Below are 19,388 nucleotides of genomic sequence, written 5' to 3'. Positions count from 1 at the left end.
TGCCACCTACAGGTGTGATGACTGAAACTTCACACCACGTGCAGGCATGTTTTGGGGCATTCCCTCAGACTCCAGTTGCCGTAAGTACTTTCAGGCAGTGTTCTCAGAGATTTGGAGGCTGCCTTTGGGAGCCTGTAATCTCAGAGCATGCATGAAACTGTATGTGTGACCACTGATGGACCACTTGCTCCTTGGCTTCATCCTGTGCCAAGCAGTGGGGAGGAATGTCATCACAGGGAGCTGCATTCACATGCAATGGTGTGTGACGTCCATCCTTGGTGAGTCTGACAGCTATGCCTCTGATTTCGCTGGGGATGTGGGATGTTGTGGGGTGAAGAAGCTTGGACGTTGGTTGCAGAACCCCTTATCTACAAGTTCATACCACCCGGCAGTGGATAAAGAACGTGAAATACTTTATGCAGGTAGCAAAGAAAGGTTTTATGCAAACAGCTGAAGTCAGTCAAGTATATATACAAGGAACAATTGTGGACATTCTGCTGCCAAATTTTAGACCTAAAGCATGTTCTTATTTGTATTAGATAAGGGAATCTCTTTTGCATCTGAGCAAGTGGGAAGTTGTTGTCATCTTTGTGCCCATCAGCAAAGAGAGAGAGAAGTTAAAACACATAGTTAGAATGGTCGATCACAGCTTCAGATGATTTTGGCAACCACTGGGTACTAAAGCTTTCAGCAAACTCTGTGCTGTGGTTTCCCCAGGGTTCCCCAATCATTGCCAGTATCCCCACAGCTTCTGCGCAATCTACTCTGGGTTATTTTGCCCCTCAAAAAGTACTCAACTCTTCTCAGGAAGCCTGAGGTCTTAATTTCTATTCCTGATACCCGGTTACATTTTTCTCTAATAAGCACTATACTGCTACCAATGAAAGCAGAAAAAGTAAAGAAAAATCTTGTCCCTTTCAGGGCAGGGGGAGCTTGTCATAATTATTTTTTAGCCACACAAACACATTTCTTTCCTTGAGTGCACGCTTATCACAGGGATGGTTCCTCTACTGGATATCTAATTATCAGAGAGAACACGTAGAGTTTTTTGGCACAAGCCAAATCGGGAGTGATCAGCTATATGACAAGTTGGAAATTTTCCAGAGGGGCTGATTTGCCTTGGAGGGACCCAATTAATCCTAAACAACACATTTTGCAGCAAGAGATCACTTCTGGCAGATCCTCCGATAGGTTGCAAGCAGGCTTCCCCACTTGGCTGCCAGTCAGGCGTGACCAGACGTTGGTCTGGCTTTCTGCCGAGTCCCTGGTCCCCTCGACAGCCCATCCCAGGGCCTGATGCTTTCAGGCTACATGGGTCTGGGATATCCCACTATCCAGGAGGGACACTAGATCTTTGAGTTCCCCATTTGTCGCTGCCCAGGCAGCTGATACTGCTGCTGGGTGATGGGTGGCTGTGAGACACGCAGGATTCACATCTAGATCAGGGAGCTGCTGCGAGGCATCCTGAGGAGCCCATTTCACTTGGGAGAGTTCCCAAAACAACAATAAAATCAGCGCTGCAAAAACAGCGAGGCCTGATGGAATCATCAGTACACTACAAACTCAGAGAACTGAGCGGCCATCTAATTTCCATCTTGGTTGTCGCTGCTAAGGAAGTAAAAACATAATGAAATGAGTGGTTTCCTTGGCAAGCCAGGCTATTGCATAGTGCATTGAATTTTAGGGAATGTCAGCTGGGTTTTTGACTTCATGTTTGAATTTGCTCACCCACACAAGCATAACCACTCTCCTCCATGACAGCAAAATTGTTCCTCCCTTTTAAGGCTAACCTCTCCGAGGTAAATGTGAAACTCAGAGTATATACAGGCATCTTCAATCTTCCCTCCAGCGTTGCAACCTCTGCCTTTGGAGAGCGAGGGACACGTTAATGGATAAAATATCAGTCACGCACTTCAGAGGTTGGGGCAGGCTGTGATAACTAAACCCATGTGTGAGACGAATCACCCGTAAAAGGCCAGAGGGAGATGCAGGAGAAGCGAAAGTAGCCCTGCGTGCTGTAGGGACACGGGCGCCTTAGCAGGAAGGGTGCATCGGTGCCACCTCTGTTGCACCCTGGCTCTGGTGGTGGAAGGATTACCAGGGGGCAGTTGGGGCTCCTGGGGAGGGGGGTCTAATGCATGGGAACACAGACCTGCAAAACAAAATTACATTTGGCCATCAGACATGTGACGTTTCCCTCTCTGTGCTTTGCAGGGCAATTGAACAGGGATGTCACGTACAGTCAACTTTATTCTTTCCTCGACTGTCTCCAGGTAAGGTGGCTGGCTGTAGCTTACCAGCTCCCCTTTCCTCTTGGCGTGCTGCTAACCCTGCTCCTCGTGCCTGCCCAGGTGAGCCCCTGCAGCGGCTGGCTGACCCCCAATGAGACCCTCAGGAATTTGACCTCCGAGGTAAGTCTCGATGAGGCTGCAGCGGGACCACCCTCTTGCACAGACACTCTTCCAGTTTGTCCCTGTGTCTGAGGATATAAGCCTAATATCTCAAAGACAAAGTGTCAGCACACTTTTCCAAACGTGGAGGTAAGATGCAGAAACATCCGCACCCACGTAGCCGTCCTTCCCAATGCTGTCAGGCTCTGGGAAGCAGCATGGAATTCATAAATGTATTCCCTTTCCAGCCTCTCAGCTGCCCAAATTTATTCTCAGGGGATGTGATCTCCCTGAGACAAAACCATTCAGGTTCATGTTCTTTAAGGAGAAAATGTACCTGAAAAGAAAGAGAAAGCTTGCAAATCAAGTAGCTGTGAGTATGAAAAGCCAACTGCATAGATTTCGCTGGCAGTTGGAACAGACCTTGAGAGCAAGAGCCTTACCCTGTCTTCATTTGGGATTTGTGCTAATCTTCCTCAGACACATTTCTGTGGACTTAATCGCCAGATGGTGTGACCAAGGAGCATCCAGGCTGAGTGCAGGAATGGGAAAAGACAGAACAGAGATGTCTTAAAACTCACCCTAAAAATCTGGCTGCAGAAATGAATGTCACATAATATCAGCCACTTATTCCCTTATGGTACAAGCTGATTTTTAATCCCACCACCACCCGCCGCAGGCACATAAAAGAGACAGTAACCAAATATTGTCAAAGATGTCATCTCTGTTTATAGTCATATTAATGTTTGCATTCACTAAACAAAAAATACGGCCTTAATTTTACCAAGGCTTACATACGTGTTTCATTTTATGTCCTGTCCCCCTTGACTTCAGAGAAGGCACTTAAGCGCTTTCCTAAATCTTTGCAGGATTGCATCTTATATATTCGTACCAACAATACAGAACATACAGTACCCGTAACTTCTGTCCATGAACAATGCGTATGTCTGCGGGGTATGAATTAATCTTCTTTGTGAGCCCCTGTCTGAAACTAATTGTCTATGTTATTATCCAAACTGCATGATTTAAATATTTAGGAGATTCCGATCTCTGTTACAGCTGTAGAAATCACACAGGATATATCAGTTAGTAGACACTCAATGGAGGTAATTGAGTCTGCTGAAAGTAGGGGCAGAATTTGATCTGAATAGATAAACGTTAGCATCCGTAACACAGTAATGGGAAGGATAATGGGAAAGGAGAACATTTTTCCTGTAGGAAAGTTTCAGTTTTCTTTAAGCAGCATGAAAATGACTGGGCTGCCACTCATCAAGAGGCCTCCAAACCCAAGAAATTCAGAACATTTATATAGGCATAAAGACACTACTCAAAGTCATCCACAATAAAATAACCATGTGCTGTATTAAACATATTATGTCAGCTGAGGCCTCCGTGCAACCTGCAGTGACATATTACATGGTGAGCTGGGTAGCCCCAAGGCTGCTGGCGCTCATGCGAGACTATGTTATGATGCAGAATCCCATCTCACCTCCTTTTCCCCAGCTAAAAGGGCAACATTAGCTTTCAAATTCCTGACAGCGCATTGGTGACAAAAGCTGAATCCACGCAAAACAGCGTGAGCCTCAATGACTCATCATTCAATTGCTTGATTTTTGCAGAGAGCTTTACAACTTTCCAACGTCCTGAAAGAAATAGCGAGATCTGAGAAATTTGCCAACTTTGATATTTTCTACATGGATTTCCCACTGAGACAAAGTAAGTTGTTTTTTCCTTGTCTGTTTCATGCAGCATTTAGTCACGTGCTGGGCAGCTAACACTCTCTTTATGTTTTAGCTCTGTACTGGGAGAAGGGTGGCATAGCCAGCCAGCCGAGGTGACCCTGCTGTCAGGGCTGGGGCCAAAGGGGGACCCTTAAGACCATCTCCAGCTTCCCTGGTTGGGGTAACCGCAGACCTCTGCCGAGACAAGACCCCACCACCAGCCTTGGGACCACAGCTGCCTCGCTGCTCCCAGCCACCGGCACCCACCACCCTGGTGCACAGCGACCCGACTATTTGCACTTGGGTGGCAGTGGGTGTTGGTGGCGAGGTGACAGGGATGGCAGCTAAAAATGCTTCCTGCTGGTCCACTGCAGTTTCTCAGATTGATGAAGAAACAAAGAAATCTCAAACCTATCTCGGTCCATAAGATTTGAGTTTATTTTTGATCATTGCTTTTATAAGCAGATCGTCTAGGCTAGAGATGGCATATCTGCAATGGGGAAGGTAGTTTTCATGAACTGTAGTTCACTACATCACTGCCCAGGCCTCATACTGCCTCCTCCGGGATGAGCAGTGCCTCAGGAAGGTGAACTTTTCTCAGCCACTTTTCCTGCCTGAATAAGCCGTCTTCTCTTAACTCACTGGTTTTGAAAGTAGAAGTGCTTTTCCCAGGAAGCACCTTCATGTGGCTGTAACTTTTGACTTGAAGTGGCTACAAAACTCATCCTTCTCTGACCTTAAGTGACATTAGGTAAGCACTTTACCTAAGTCACTTCCTTCTGCAACTCTCTCTCTCTCTCACACACACTCACACACTCACACACACAAAAAAAAAAAAAGAACTGGAAATATTTCCTCATGAGCATGAGTGGACAGTGTCCTTGGGAGTCTTGGGACAGGTTCCTGGATCCCTCTCAGCTCCCCTTCCCTCACAAGATGTGCCTGAGTCCAGCTTGAGGCACCACCCATCACCAGCCCAGCTCCATCGCAAGGAGAAACACACTCGCTCTTTCTTTTCCAAAAAAGGATCAGCATGCTGTGATCATGACTGAGGTGGGCAACATAGTCAAGTAGTTAGAAGGTGATGGAAAAGTAGGAAAACAGCTTTTACCCTGTATCCAGGCTGAACCTGCCATGTTTCAGCTTATGCCCACTGTCTCTCCCCCTCCCTCTGGGTGCTGCTGTGAAGAGATTGGCCCCGTCCTCATCCGCTCCCTGCAGGCTCTTCCCCGGGGTGGACCATCCCCATCCCTCAGCCACTTGTGGGCCCTCCCAGATAGCAGGAATTTTTATGTTCCAAAAATAGTGTATAACAACTGGGGAAAAAACCCTGATCTGTATTTCCTTACTTTTATAGTCACATAAAGAGGTAGTTCTGTGTTGCTCCTCCTTGATAAAATTTTGCCTGGGGACTGTATTTAAATCCCAGCACGCAGATAGCTAACAGCAAAGCCACGAAGGGGCAGAAGCACCCTGGCAGTACTTTAAAGTGTACATCTCTAACATCTCTCCTCTTCAGTGCCTGGCTGTCCTTGGAAGCACAAAGCTGCTGAGGCACCTAAGATTATTGCAAAAATCTCATGTCGCAGCCAAATCCTATCAAAATTCATGAACTTATTTTATCCTACGTGATCCGATTCAGGCAGCTGGTTCTGGGCCTCACACAGACCATACTGAGGAGGAGGTAAAGAAGGGAGGACGGGAGAGGGAGCCTTTCTGTCCAAAAGTATCTCAGAGAGGTGGGCTCCACTGTCAAATATCATAGCACAGAGTTTCAGGATGTCCACATCTCTTTGTGGCTTTTGCCTCAGCTTCTTAATATTTCACAAGTCATTAGGATTTGGAACAAACTACCTGCTGGGTAGGCAAATTACTTTAATAAGTTAAATGACTAACTTTAGGTAATTTATTTGCTTTCACGAAAAGAAACAGCTTAATATAATTTGCTGTTCTTGATTACATCGTGTTAAATAAATGAGGTAAACAAAATCACACATGCACATACAAACACCAGCTCTGAAAGACACTTTGCAAAGTTTCCTGCAGCCCTGGAGCCAACAATTTGAGCTTGCCATCAAGAAAGCTGTCAGTTCATCAGTGTGCTCAAAAGCCAGCTAAGGCTGCTGACCTACTTTTCTGGTGTTTCTGAAGCAAGCATAAATCCTCCTCTAAACTCTCCAGACATCAAATATTTAGCAGTGGTTGCGCACTCTGATGAGTACATTGATTTCAGGCTGGCCTGGGCATATATACACACAGCAGCTCCCAGCTTTCTTAGGGTAAAATTTGAGTACACTAGCATTTATTCTAGGTTTAGAGGGGTATTCAAGCTCCAGCGTTGCCTTTGGCTGAAGAACTTCGCGATTCCTTTACAAAGCAGTGCAATAAATAGGATAGGGGTTGTTTGTTTTGGCTTTTTCTTGGTGTGGATGGGAGCAAGCTCTAGTCTAGTCTAGCCAAGGCAACAGGCATTTTTAAGACAAAGTCTGGACATACTCAGTTGGTGGGTATTTGTTCAACTGCTCTAGGATTCTTGAAGGTCAAGTATAATGGTCTAAATTCATCTATCTTGATATAAACCTTACCTATCTTGCTCCTTTGTTGTTTCTGGCACCGGAATAGTAGTCCTTCTACAAATGAAAACACAACCACAAATTAAAACACAATAATCAGCCTTATACTCAGCATATAACATCATACATGAAGAGTTAGGCAAGCTCACTCTGTGCATCTATATTTGCACTCCGTGGTGTAAGCTAAGGTGAGTATGTGTTGTGCCCAACGCACTGCAACTTTGAAACAGAGCTTCAAGCCCTGTGTCTTGAAACAGGTGACTTGGGGTGTTGACTCAAGCATCTCGGGTATGTTTCTATAGTCAAAGCAGGAATATCGCCCTTCTGTGAGTACTAAGTTAGCACGGGGACCCAGACATCACTTTTTGACACGATAGCCAGGGTCCAGCCAACAACAGTGAGTCTAGGTCAGAACTGTGGTGCTTGAACGGGGAACATTTCCCTCCTGACAGGATGCTTGCATAATGCTATTAAGAATTCTTAGTCTGTCATTATAAAAGAAATTATTGAATTTACAGTCTGTTAATGCCACATCCATGAGTCCCATGTTTGATCACTCCACCGCCCTTTTGAAGAGAGAGAGCTTTTTACTTCTCTAATGGCTCTGGGGCTTACAGCACAGCATCATTTGCATTGAATGTCATGCCTATGTAATTCAAAAGGTTATTTTGTTGGAGTTGAAAAAGACCGCTCAGAAGAGAAGTAACTGAAAATGACAGTCTATTCCTGCAGACATCAGCCCATGTGAATATTATGTTACCATCTCTTTCTCTAAAAGGCACTGTTTTCTTTACCTCTTTTTTTTTTTTTTTCACTGCTGAAGATGCAACTAAAATGGGAAATGCAAAAGTATTAAATCAGTATTAAATAATTTACAGCTTTCCTCGCTACAGCATCCATCTTAGTTGGGAGGGAAAGTGAATTGCTTTACGATTATTTATGTTCAAAGCGCTTCCTTGCATAAATATTGCAGAGAAAAAAATTAACAATAAAGGCTTAAATACTGCCCTGAGGAGAGGGGATTGTACACAATATTGGCTCTGACAACTTTATATGAATTATCATAATCTTCATGCAGAGCTGTGGTCTGCTTAAAAATACCAGCAGTGCTTTGAGGTAGAGAGGGGTACCTCTCCGGGCGGGTACCTACGTGCTCACTGGTGATAACCCCTCTATTTACATTATTTGCAGCGGCAGAGGAGTGGCACAAGATGGGAGGTGAGCCCTGGCAGCTGATTGAACCAGTCGATGGCTTCCACCCCAGCCAGGTAAAAATCCAGCCCCCGGAGATGGGTTGGAGCAGGCGGGATGCCAGCGCCCATTGCTGCTCCAGACACCCGGTCAGCACACCGCAGGGATGCAGGTTTGGGGGATTTCTCTTCTGAAAGAGAGGATGGCTTTAGCCCCAGAGCAGACATCTCCGTGTCAGCTGGCTGCTTTTTAACTCCTGCAAGATCTTCTGCTGCTTTCTTTCACTCACTGCCCAGTACAGTGGCCAAACAAGTCTTCAGCCACAAAAACAGACCCTTGCCACATAGGCTGGCTACCCACCTGGTCAAACACCTGCAGAAGTTTTGCAGGGTCAGGGCAGTGATACAGCACTGCGAGGACCTGAGAGGTCCCCTCCGAGGCCACGGGTTTCCCCGTCACAACCCAGAACAAAGCTTTCCTTTTGAAGCCATACACTTAAATTGCTTCATGCTTTGCAGCTACATGTTATGAAGTTTTCTCCCACTTGCCTGGCCTCCAAGGACAGGTAGCAGGGGAAGGTTTACACTCAGAAATAAATGAAAGGGAAGGAGAAGCAGCTGTTCTCTAAGTCCTTGCTTGGGTTCGGTAACCTAGTGTGAGGTTGCCTGGTTCCCACCACATTAATTTCAAAGCAGTTTTTTTCTAACTCTGTAAAACGCATGGAGAGAACATGTTTGCAATCAGCTACAAACAAAGCCAACTGGTTTTCTATACACTAGCTGCAGATTTCAAACACATATGCAAAGCAGAGCAGCAGCCAGTCTTCCCCATACCACCCTGAGAAAAGCTGCGTGTGAGCTGAAATCCCATGCGCAGCCTGTAGCAGCCATGGCTTGCACCAGCAGGCACAGCCTGGCCAGGGCTCTGCCGGCCACAGTACGGTCATCCCCAGCCGCCAAGTCAACACAGAGCAGTGGGCAGGTCCCCCCAAAATAAGACCACTCCTGCTTCCCATGCTTTTCAATCTTGACGCTTCAGAGCAAGAATTAAGCTGGGCTAAATTTCGAGGGGACAAATTGCAAGAGGTGGACGAGATGGACAGCACCAGCAGAGCTGATTTCCCCCCTCCTCTGCCAGAGGGCTCTGGCAGCAGCAGCGGCTGCTCGCCATCCCATATACTTAGCAATGGGTCCAGAAGTTTCTTGCTGCCTGCTGCTATGAAGGAAATGCGCTCCAAGCAGCTGGCTGCACTTCCAACATCCCTGTCCTGCCCAGGGGCACAGGTCTGGGCAGTGGCTGGGAGGAGGAGTGATGTTCCTCAGTGACGTTTTTGTGGTGCATGGTACTAGCTCTGTGCCACGGCAAGAACAGTTTGGAGAAAGCTGCTGTCTAGGGCACCGCTGCCTTCCTCACACTCCTGGCTATGAGCTCTCGTCCACCCCGGTATGACCAAGCCATGCAAGCGAACCCCACCACGCTGCCCAGCCACTTGGCAGCTCCCCCTGCTCAAATGCACAGGGTGAATGTATGGACTGGCTTTATATTGCGAGCTAACACCCTGCATATATTCAATCCCACACCCCCATCACCAAATAACCTGATGCGCTGCTGTCTTGCGTGTTGAGAAAGAACTGTCCATGGAGAAACTCTCTGATGGCATGCACTGCAAGTACTGATGGATTCCAACATTTCAGCAGCTTCCCCATTGACTGTGCTGTCCGTTGAGCCACAGCACACCTGCAGGGGGAAGTCCAAAGGCAAAACACATGCTTTAGTTTCTATCTTTTACACCCATGCTGGTCAGCTGGAGCAATACAGTGGCTTGCTTAGCCTTGCCATGTCGAAAGAGCCTCCTGTTCGAAGAGGGACTCCGGGGCATAAATTCCTGCCTGGCTAACACACAGTACCAGGAGATGGATGCGTGAAAGTATGAACTCACAGCCTGGGGACGTGGAGAAAGTGTGTCTGGATTTTTTGCTGCAGCCCTTTTGCAAGGAAGCAATTAGAGAAAACTTGGCAAATGAAATGAGAGTGAGAACAGCGATGAAACGAACCCCATTCCCAACCCTGCCATCTGGGGAAACTGTGCAATAGGAAGAGTCTGGAGTGAAGAAGAAAAGATCTTTGCGCTATTTTTATGTCTTACCCTGAGGCTGGCCTGAGGCTTCTTATAACCCCCAGCAACAGCCCACCGTGGGAGCCAGGCTCGCTAGGTCACAGCTTTTCATCCAGGCTCTTGCCCACAGCCTGTATCCCACCAGCAGCTGGAAGGTAGCGCAGAGGTGAAGGCAGCAAATATTTATCTTAAAAGGAATCCTGCCTAAGCCGAAAGAAAATTACAAAAGGGCATTGAAGGGCAGCTGCAAACCCACACACAGCCCCCGGAGTGCCGAGCTGCAGGATCCAGCCAAGCGCTGCCATATTTCACTCCCGCTGGACCTGGCATCCTGCAGTGGTTATGATCTCCCCCTCCTGCTCTTAGGATGACGTTAATGCTTTTATAGGTACATTTTCCCTTACAGTCAAGGTGCCAGCTGTAGATATGTCTCACTTCAAGTGAGTTATTGCCCTTCTAGGATTTATTAATTAGCCTTATCCAAACATCCACTCTTTAAATCCATTTTTCTTTTCCTTCTAGTATAGAGAAGTCTGTTATCAACATACCACTATTTGGACTGAGACGTAGCACTCTGCTCTGAAAGAGTGGCTCTCAATAAAAAGAAGAGGAAGTGTGAGCAAAGAGTGATATTTAACAGTACGCTTGAGAGAGATGATAAACAATTCACTTATTCCTCGTACTAGTTTTATTTAAAGTTTTACTTTCTACCAAGGTGAATGCCTCTGGGCAGGTACAGCTATCATGCCATGTAGAGCTGCCTAGCAGGAGAGGACTGATGCTGTGCAGCTCATCAAGTGAATGAGGGCTCTTACTTCAGTCTCTGCAGCCATTCCCCACACCGCACATTCCAGCTGACAAATAAATACAAGAGAGAAGACCTAGCCTCGGCATTTCTACTGAATTTTTTCTCTGAAGATCTCAAAGCACTTGACAAATACTCACAACTTTTTGAATTGAGCAGCACTCCAAGGCAGGCATAAACATTTCAGTTCTTACCTTCAGATGTGGAGAAACTTTGGAGTCTGGCATACAAGAACCGCAGTGCCCCTCTCTGCCAAGGATGAGCTGGAAGTGTACCACAGTCCCTCGTTGTTATGGTACAGCAGTGGGCAGGATGAGCCCGTGTCTGATGTCAGCCCCTGCATTTCACCTGCCATTTATCTGTTGTCACCTTAATTTAAAAAAAAAATAAAAATCTATTGGCATAAACATGGCAGAAGCAGGTATCAGCATGTCTATCTGGTGGTCCAGTGGTCCAGCCGTGCAGCAGGGATGTGGGAGGGAATGGAACGTTTCTGAGGCTTGTGTACTGATCATTGCAAGAAGGAAAAGAAAACATGGAAAGAGGCAACACTCCCCTGTCCCATTACAGCTATTCTGGTCTCCCATGGTTGGAAAAAGCTAGGTTAGGACACTCAGGCGGGAGCAACTAGTCCCTATAGTCCCCACTCCAGGCAGTGTTTTATATTTAAAAACCCTTGAAAGAAGGGATAAACACCAAGTGCCCATTTGTTTAGCCAGGCCCAGAACCACATTCTCTTAGTGAAATATTTTTGGTGGGGAAGGGGGGTTTCTTGCATGTTTTTGTTAAGTTACAAAACAGAAGGCTGCAAACAAAACACTAATTCTTAGGGTAACTGCATTACTCTTAAGTTTCAAAGCCAACATGTGGCTCTATGAGGGTTTTTTTTCCAAAACACCCAGCTCAGGCCATAGGTGAAAGAAATTCACACCGTTTACTTTTACCACCTAAAATCAAAGTACATCCCTCAGTCCTCTTAGGTTCCCTCTAGAGCTGACTTTGAGACAACATACCCCAAAGTCCAGCTTGATTATCCTTGGAAGAAGTCTTTCTTTTCCCATTGACTATAGAGGGAGCCCAGGGATTTTCTTCAGCATCTCTTCCTTACTACAAAATCTCACTGCAAATCCCCATGAATGCCAGATGGCTTCAAAGACATAATTTCTCTCTAGAACAGCTCATTGCTTTGTTTGGATGACAGGGCCATGCATTTCAACAGGATCCTGCATAAACGGCTTAATTTCTTGCTTTTATGAACTTACCAGGGAGAACACGAAAGCCCTGAGCATCACAAACTGGAACCTGAGATGCTCGGAATATTCTTAATGATTATGTACTGGCAGGAAAGCACAGCTTGAGCATGATTAGCTTCTCCCTTTTTTTTCCTTAAGTCATAGCAAAGCACATTCCAGCCAGAAAAAAAAAAAAAGAGAAAAAGCTGAAGTGACGCATATCAGATCAGTTGGGTATTTACACTTTGCTGAGAAGCATGCCCATCGCCAGTTTGGTGCAGAAGGGGAAAACAGATAGCCAGAAGCTACCGAAATAACACAGCTACCTCCCAGCCACAGTCACCCAGAGTGCTATGAGGAATGGCTTATATTTCCTTTAAAAAATTAGCTTGCTTAGGCATTGTCATCTTCACTAAACATTAATTGCAAAACCCATATGAATTGCAGCAGGTCTCAAAGCATAGTGGCTTTGGAATTTAATAAAGATCTGTAAGAGAAGTGATTTCTAGAATCATTAACCTTTCTCTGCTGCATGACTTACCCACAGTAAATTATCGAAATCCTCAGGATCACTTGAAACGGTGTCTGAGCAGGAACTATAGAATTTAGGGCAGTCTAAGCATATATGCCTTGAAGTGCAGTCAAGAGCAGTCTGAACACTGCAGAGCATACCTCCGGGGCTACCTTTGCAAGAGGGTGCACCATGTAAAGATGGTAGGGTTTTTTAAGCAAACCAACCAACCCTGCTAAATTTTCTTGAGTATTATTATTTTAATTATATTAACTGTATATTTAATATATATTAATTATAATAATACAGTCACCGCTGTTAGAAAACCAAAACAGCTACTCTTAATGGAGACCCTAAAAGGTCAGGGTATGACATCAAAAGTGTCATGGAGAAACTGGTCAGATTAATTTCTACTGATGGGTGCTTAAGTGTAAACATATCAAATATACCTCTGACAAGATCATTTTACTCTTTTTAAAACAACTTGTAATAAAGAATTTCATCTTTCTAAATGAAGAACAGTCTGTTATCTTAAACATACACAATATTAAACAAGACTCTTGTTTTACTTCAGACTGGAAAAATATGCCAGGGACAGTCAAAGTCAACACAAGGCTTAGGGACTGGTGAAGTAGATCTGGAGACTTCCATGCCAGAATGGACCACTCTGACTGAGACGGGTCTCAGCTCTCTGGCAGCCACAGGGTGTCCCAGAATAACCAGCTTTGGTCACATCAGAAACTGTGACCAGGAGTAAACACCCTATTGCACAATCTTCCTTACCCTTCTCCCCTGCCTCAGTTCCTCTATTAGCTTAACAAGATATCCAGGGACCAGAGCCCAAGAGCTTCCACTCCATAATGTGTCTCTTTGCACATAAGCTCTGAATAAAAGAAAGTTTTTGTCTCCCGGCCCATCACTACAGCTTTTTCCAAAAACACAGAATTAAAAAACAGCACATAAACATTCCCCAAAGGTTCCAGTCTGTTCCCAAACTCCAAAACAACCGCATTGTAAAAGTTAAACCTTATAATTACAATAAATGTCAGAGTGAGTTTTAGAGTTGAAAGTAAAGTTACCATATAAGCCAAATAAGCTGAAGGTGTAGGGTCCTCACCTTATTTTTACTGTTCAGAAGGATTTTCCCTTGTTCGAGCAGCTGGAACAGGGTATGTTCTTTGGTTAGATAGAGGTTACGGTCCATCACGTGGCTATACAGGTGAGTCTTCTTTACGGTGGTGTCCCCTAAATGGAGGCATGAAACAACTACACCACAGAGACACAAGAAAGTGATATTACTTGTCCTGTTTGCAGATTGCTGCTGCTCTCGGAACAAGCATTACCTGGCAGAAGGCGCTGCACGAATGGCCTCAAGTGCTCGGAAAGGAGAATCCATTCAATGACCAGATTGAAGCTATATTCAAAGATCAAGGTGGACACTGACTTTCCAACTGCTGGACCCCTATCACGGATAACGGTGATGCTTCCCAGTGCATTCCAGGAAACAAGATGATTAAAGACAGACACAAAAAAAGGGAGAGGGCAAGTTATCAGAGCCAGTAGCAGCAGGCGTAACACAACAGCGTTCTTTTCAGTTTGTATCTCACCTGCACAAGTAGGCTATGCTTTTTCTGTGGAGCTACAAAAATAAAAATCAAATGATACGTGCCAGCTAGACTGTTTGCTGTACTGGTTTGCGAATCTGTATGATTTTTTCCCACATATAGCAAACTCCTACCCCCCCCCCCCTTTTTTTTTTTTCCCACTGTAGAACATTATTTCTGGGCTTTCCATTTGTACTGTTTCAACTGTTAATTTGACCCCAAAACGGGGTGGGGGTGACCCCCAAACTCATTACTTTGCTATAAATTGTGCGTATGTGATCACCTTGACTGTCAATACATTATTTAGCTGCCATTTGCTAATTAATACGTGCCAGGAATAACAAGGCACTAGAATTTCGGTTTGCCTGAGAGCATTAGCACAGGCTGGCTGAGCACAGGTTCTCTTCCCCCCCATTAACAAGATTGTAACATGACCACCCTTCACGTATTTAAAACAGGTTGCCTTTTCAACCTTTAATACACCTTTGCTCTTTTGCTTCTGAACAAATATGATATACCCAGTCCCGTATCTTTTACAGGCACGACCCGGGGAATCACTGAAGATACTGGGCAGCCCTTATCTGCTCTACTTCGTACACAGTCTTGAAGGTTGAGAATTACTAGTATTATTTTTTTTAGCAGCTTATGCAATGCTCTTAGCAAATTAAATAAATAAATCTTTAAAAAATAAGAGACAGCTTTACCTACTCACAACCTTACTGGTGAGGAAGGGATCAGACCACATAAAATGTCATTAATTACAGGTGGGAAAAAAAAATCTGGTGAATAGAAAGTGTTAACGCCACCCGAAGCTGCGGGCCAAACTACAGCAGATGTCCTGGCTCCGTACGGACCTGGGACCACTGGCCACGGCTCTGCATCTTCTCAGCATTTTGAGCAGGTAGAGGATGACTTGGCTAACGCTATTTTGATTGAAGCGTGTATTATTGCTATCCTAGATCCTTTTCCTTCTTTTAGAGTACAGTCAGTACCACTGCTTTTATTAAGATAGAATTCCTTTGGGACAACCGCTAACATTTAAGTAAATATTCAAGTCATCTACTTTAGGAAACCAAAAGGGAATACATTCCTTAATTGAATGATACTTACTAATAAGGCCCCAATACGTTCAAAGCGTTTAGACGTTACCAAAATATCCGGTCTCCCAAGAAACTGTTTCAATTCCACAGAGGCATGCCTGAGGAAGGCTATTTAGCATTAGAAGGAAAAGGAAATATCCCTGCTTCCTACACAAATTCTCTCCACCAAACAGCACAACATTTGATGCACACCACGCCAGGCAGAACACCTTCTAACTATTTTTTTATTGCCTAGTCAGGCTTCCTATCTTTCATTAAAAACAACACCAGGACAGAAACAAGTGCATCCGCATGTTTTTACTACACACCAAGTACAGCACAGACAATAATTACAGAATATCAGATAATTTCCTCTACACCAAAATGCAGAAATATAGCAATTAAAAGGGGGAAGGGAACAGTATGTGTTTAGAAGCCAAATTTTCAGGCAATCTTGTTGCAAATTATATTTCATTTGAGTTTCGGATTTAATAACACCAATTAGGAGTTTTACAAGCCAGTAAAACTGAAATTTCCTCAGCTAAAATAAGCTTCGTTGCCCAGAGCATTTTCCATTTATAGACTTTCTTATTAGTGAACATCCTGAATTTCTGAACAATCAAAAAAAAGCTTTCTTGTAAAATTAGAACATCTTCCCAAAGAGGACCTGAAACCCCCATAGCCGAATCCCAAAGAAAAGCGCTTTGCCCAGCATCATTGCTCCGTGCTGGATAGGGGGTCTCTGAGGGACTCCGTGAGATGGGCTTGCCACCAGCTGAAGGAGCATAACCAAACCACATACCCTCGTGCTTCAGAGGCAAGCTTTGCATTCAGAATTAGGCTGCACGCAGACACTTGATTTGTAACTAATGCAGTAACTATTTGCAAATAAAGATGAATTTTAGGTCTGTTAAGCCATCAGCCTTTACAACCACTATGTCACTCCATTATTTCCAAGAATGCAAAAAGCAGCTGAAGATCTGCAACCCCAACCATCAATCACTTACCAGTACCGCTCTAAAAATAAGTGTCCTATATTTAAAAAAATGCCTCTGAAAAAGCTTACTTATTCTACAGTAGTAATGAACCATGAATCCTAGTCTGTTCCATTAGTTTAACTGTCTCCTGGTGCTTAGATCAGTTGAAGGTGATAAATGCATGGGAAAGAGAGAAATAAGCAGGGGAAAAAAAGAAAAAAAAAAAAGGTTATCTTGGAAAGCTAAGTATAATTCCATGAAATTCAAGCTTTATGGCAGTACAGATTTCAATAACTGGTCTATCAAGGTCTTTTTGCAGGGAGAGTTAGAGCACATGAATATGGGAGGGATTATGTCACCAGCTAGTTCCAACGCACTGTACATGAAAAGAGGGGTTTTGATGCTATTCCGTCTATAAACTGTTTTTACAAAACTTAAAGCTTTGTTTGAAATCAGACAGTAGTAACTATTTTTGAGGTATAGAACATCTATATCTACCAGAAGCTATTTGAATTCACACAGTCCAGCCTCTTCAAAAAGTATCCGCTACAAACATGGAAAAAAAAAATACGTTTGCCAACATTTTTGAAAATTTTTCCACAGCTCACCCTTAAAAGAGCAGGGGAATTTGGGAGGGGCAGGAGGACACAGCCATGCAAGTCAGTAAAGCTGTAAATGCAGGCTTGGTGCCAAGCTAGTGTCACACACTGCTGTTGGCTGCAGTAGCACATCATCACTGACAGCTTGTGCCTAGAACCCACAACTCAGGTCAGTTTTTCTAACTTACATCACCTGTTGTACACTTCATCTTTCCTTGACGAGGGTAATTTTTCCATCTTGGACAATGAACACACACAGATTAGTTTCTACAATGGAGAGCAGTCCAGTTGGCCTAAATAAAAATGTCATTGCCTTGTATAGATCCTGTTCCATTCTTAACACCTTTCTGTGGACTCATTTCATAATTAATGATTTTTATTAACATACACTTGGAAGGTTAAGCAGGCAGCCTACTGTGTATCCACAAAGGTTACTCTTCCACTGTCCATGTTGTATTGCTGCTCTGCTGCCACAACTCTTCTCTATCACAAGAGAAAACAACCACCTCTCCTCTTCATACTTGATTAACTGCTCATCTCCAGCAGCTTCTACATTCACATACATTCCATGAAGTTCATGGTAACCACGCATGGGCAATCTGGCCTCCCACTATAAAATTTAGTACTGCTACCCCTGAGGCATCACATTACATTCCTAAATCAAGGGGTATTTTGGGACACACATACTGAATAGAATCTTTTCTTAAGCATAGCCTGGAGCTCAGCTTTTCTTCTTCAGCCTAAAACTAGTATTTCAAATGCATAGGTGACATTATGGGGGGGGGAAAAAAAAAAGCAGAAATGTTTTATTCTTTATTTTAAATGAATAAAATAAATCTCAATACAGAAGTTTAAAAATATTTCTAAAGACAGACAAAGGAAACTAGATTTAAAAGCAAGTACAGAAGTGGCAGGATGAAAACAGTACAACCTAACAGAATTTAGTGTTTCAAGTGTGAATATTTAACAGCAATAGCAATTTTAAGTATGCCACTATTGCATTTGCAACAGTGAAGTAATGAGACAGTATTTCACTAAGCCCACTGAAAAGCTATGAAAATTGCAAGTTTTAACTGCAAAGTTTTGCCATATTAATAATGGATCAGAAGTACTGTTATCTGCATTTATGGACATGTCTACGGGGGGGGGAGGAAGACCCATACTTTTGGCCAGCAGAGTATTAGTTGGTACATAGCAGCTTTATAGTGTCTTATTAAAAAAAAAAAATTTAAAAAAGCACTTTTACAACCTATTCCTGGTTCTCAAATGGAGAATTCTAGCTTGTACAATCCAGGACTACCAGGAAATACTGACATATACAACCCTAAACCTAATTTCTTTTATATAGCCATCCTAAGAAGAATATTCAAGACCTTTCATTTCTATCAAAGTGCAATATACTGCATATGTAATCCCTGTAAATCACATAGTATACATGTCATGCACTTATCCATACTAGTTTGTATAAGAAGTTGCAAGAGTATGAATATATTGTGCATGTCTTTTGTTCTGACCACAAGGACACTGTGCAAGCAAGAAATACCTATGCTGCATGTGGTAGAATAAAATTTACTAGTAACTTCTATGCCTGATCATTACAAAAAAACCCCTCCAACCCCTCCAATATTAAATTTTGTGCTTCAGCGCCATCCTTCCTAGAAAACTCTGAGCTATTGTTTCTTTCAGGGAGTTACCTAGTAAGCTTGGGTTTTAGCTCTAGTTTGTCCCCCCTTCCTGCCCTGAAGCGTGATTTCCTGCAATAATTTAGTTGTTTAAAGAAGAGAATGTACTTAGCTAAAAAAAAAAACCAAACCCTTCCAAATAAAGAATTATATAAATATTTAGCATATTTAGAAACAGCTAATCTCTTCAAACCATACTCAAAAGCTAGGAAGTGACAAAGTTTTAAAATTCTTAAAGTGAAATAAAAACACCGCATAACATAGTCCTATATAATGTTAAATACTGTCTCAAATTTAAAGCATAAGTGACCCAGAGGACTTCCCACATTTTCATTTAAGTTGTTTTTGTGTAGTTCACATGCAGGGTTTTGCATACGTATTTTCTTTGCTATTTCCCTTCTGGAGTTTAAAGCTTTCCAATAGGTTTGTAGCAGGCATCAGGCTGCCACATGCGAAGGTCAACAAGGACTTGGTTGAGCTTTTGCATCCAAAGGTTACGCTCTTCTTTAGTATCAGCAGACAGCCAGTTCCTAAAAGGCAAAGAACCCAATGGTTTAAGTACATCTTCTCCACTTCTACTTAGTTGTTCTGAAAAATGTCAAATTGATCATCTATGGAAGCCCAAACAGCAGGGGAATAATTAAAGTCAAGCATGCCACAACCTCACTACCAAGATACCTGGCATTTCCACTTCTGGAAGGGTTGAGTTCTTTACCCTCAGAAGACTGAAATAGGACAGCAAGACAAAATAGGACTAAAAGTGAACCAGACAGTTCAAGTATGGTCCCAAAGTCTTAGCATTTAAATGAGCTTTGCATTGGCATGTCAAACTCGTAAAGCTCCGATGTTATTAAAACTATCACCTGAGGCAGAACACCCCTCCCCACACACGTCCCATAACCTCCCAC

General features: G+C 43.7%; 2 protein-coding genes and 1 long non-coding RNA gene across 8 annotated transcripts in view; 1 reads left to right on the top strand and 2 right to left on the bottom strand.

Moving 5' to 3' along the window:
* The window catches only part of AOAH (acyloxyacyl hydrolase), an 85,005-nt gene extending 66,400 nt beyond the window's left edge, over positions 1 to 18,605 (top strand). The window contains exons 18-22 of one of the 2 annotated variants that reach the window (XM_037383770.1): positions 2,215 to 2,273; positions 2,352 to 2,411; positions 4,010 to 4,106; positions 7,876 to 7,952; positions 13,854 to 18,605. In XM_037383770.1, the coding sequence (XP_037239667.1) occupies positions 2,215 to 2,273; positions 2,352 to 2,411; positions 4,010 to 4,106; positions 7,876 to 7,952; positions 13,854 to 13,982 (422 nt within the window). In that variant the 3' untranslated portion in view covers positions 13,983 to 18,605. The remainder of the gene's footprint in view (positions 1 to 2,214; positions 2,274 to 2,351; positions 2,412 to 4,009; positions 4,107 to 7,875; positions 7,953 to 13,853) is intronic. The other variant, XM_037383771.1, reaches the window with a different exon arrangement.
* Positions 2,426 to 13,837, bottom strand: LOC119146301. 4 transcript variants are annotated; one of them, XR_005103696.1, is made up of 5 exons: positions 13,657 to 13,837; positions 9,473 to 11,165; positions 6,697 to 6,741; positions 3,880 to 4,033; positions 2,426 to 2,922 (listed from the first exon to the last, which is right to left on the bottom strand). It is a non-coding gene; the product is annotated as an uncharacterized LOC119146301 (long non-coding RNA). The 4 variants fall into 4 exon arrangements; XR_005103694.1 differs by lacking the exon at positions 2,426 to 2,922 and having other exon boundaries at positions 3,097 to 4,033; positions 9,473 to 9,612; positions 10,022 to 11,165; XR_005103695.1 differs by lacking the exon at positions 2,426 to 2,922 and having other exon boundaries at positions 3,097 to 4,033; positions 9,473 to 10,195; positions 10,991 to 11,165.
* The window catches only part of ANLN (anillin actin binding protein), a 28,433-nt gene continuing 26,643 nt past the window's right edge, over positions 17,599 to 19,388 (bottom strand). For both annotated transcript variants that reach the window (XM_037383768.1, XM_037383769.1), the window contains one exon: positions 17,599 to 19,010. In XM_037383768.1, coding sequence (XP_037239665.1) covers positions 18,887 to 19,010 — 124 coding nt within the window. In that variant the 3' untranslated portion in view covers positions 17,599 to 18,886. The remainder of the gene's footprint in view (positions 19,011 to 19,388) is intronic.

This window comes from Falco rusticolus, chromosome 4 (assembly GCF_015220075.1).
Source record: "Falco rusticolus isolate bFalRus1 chromosome 4, bFalRus1.pri, whole genome shotgun sequence".
Classification (NCBI taxonomy): Eukaryota; Metazoa; Chordata; class Aves; order Falconiformes; family Falconidae; genus Falco; species Falco rusticolus.
The sequence above is the reverse complement of the archived record's forward strand: the minus strand, read 5'-3'. Positions and strand labels throughout refer to the sequence as shown.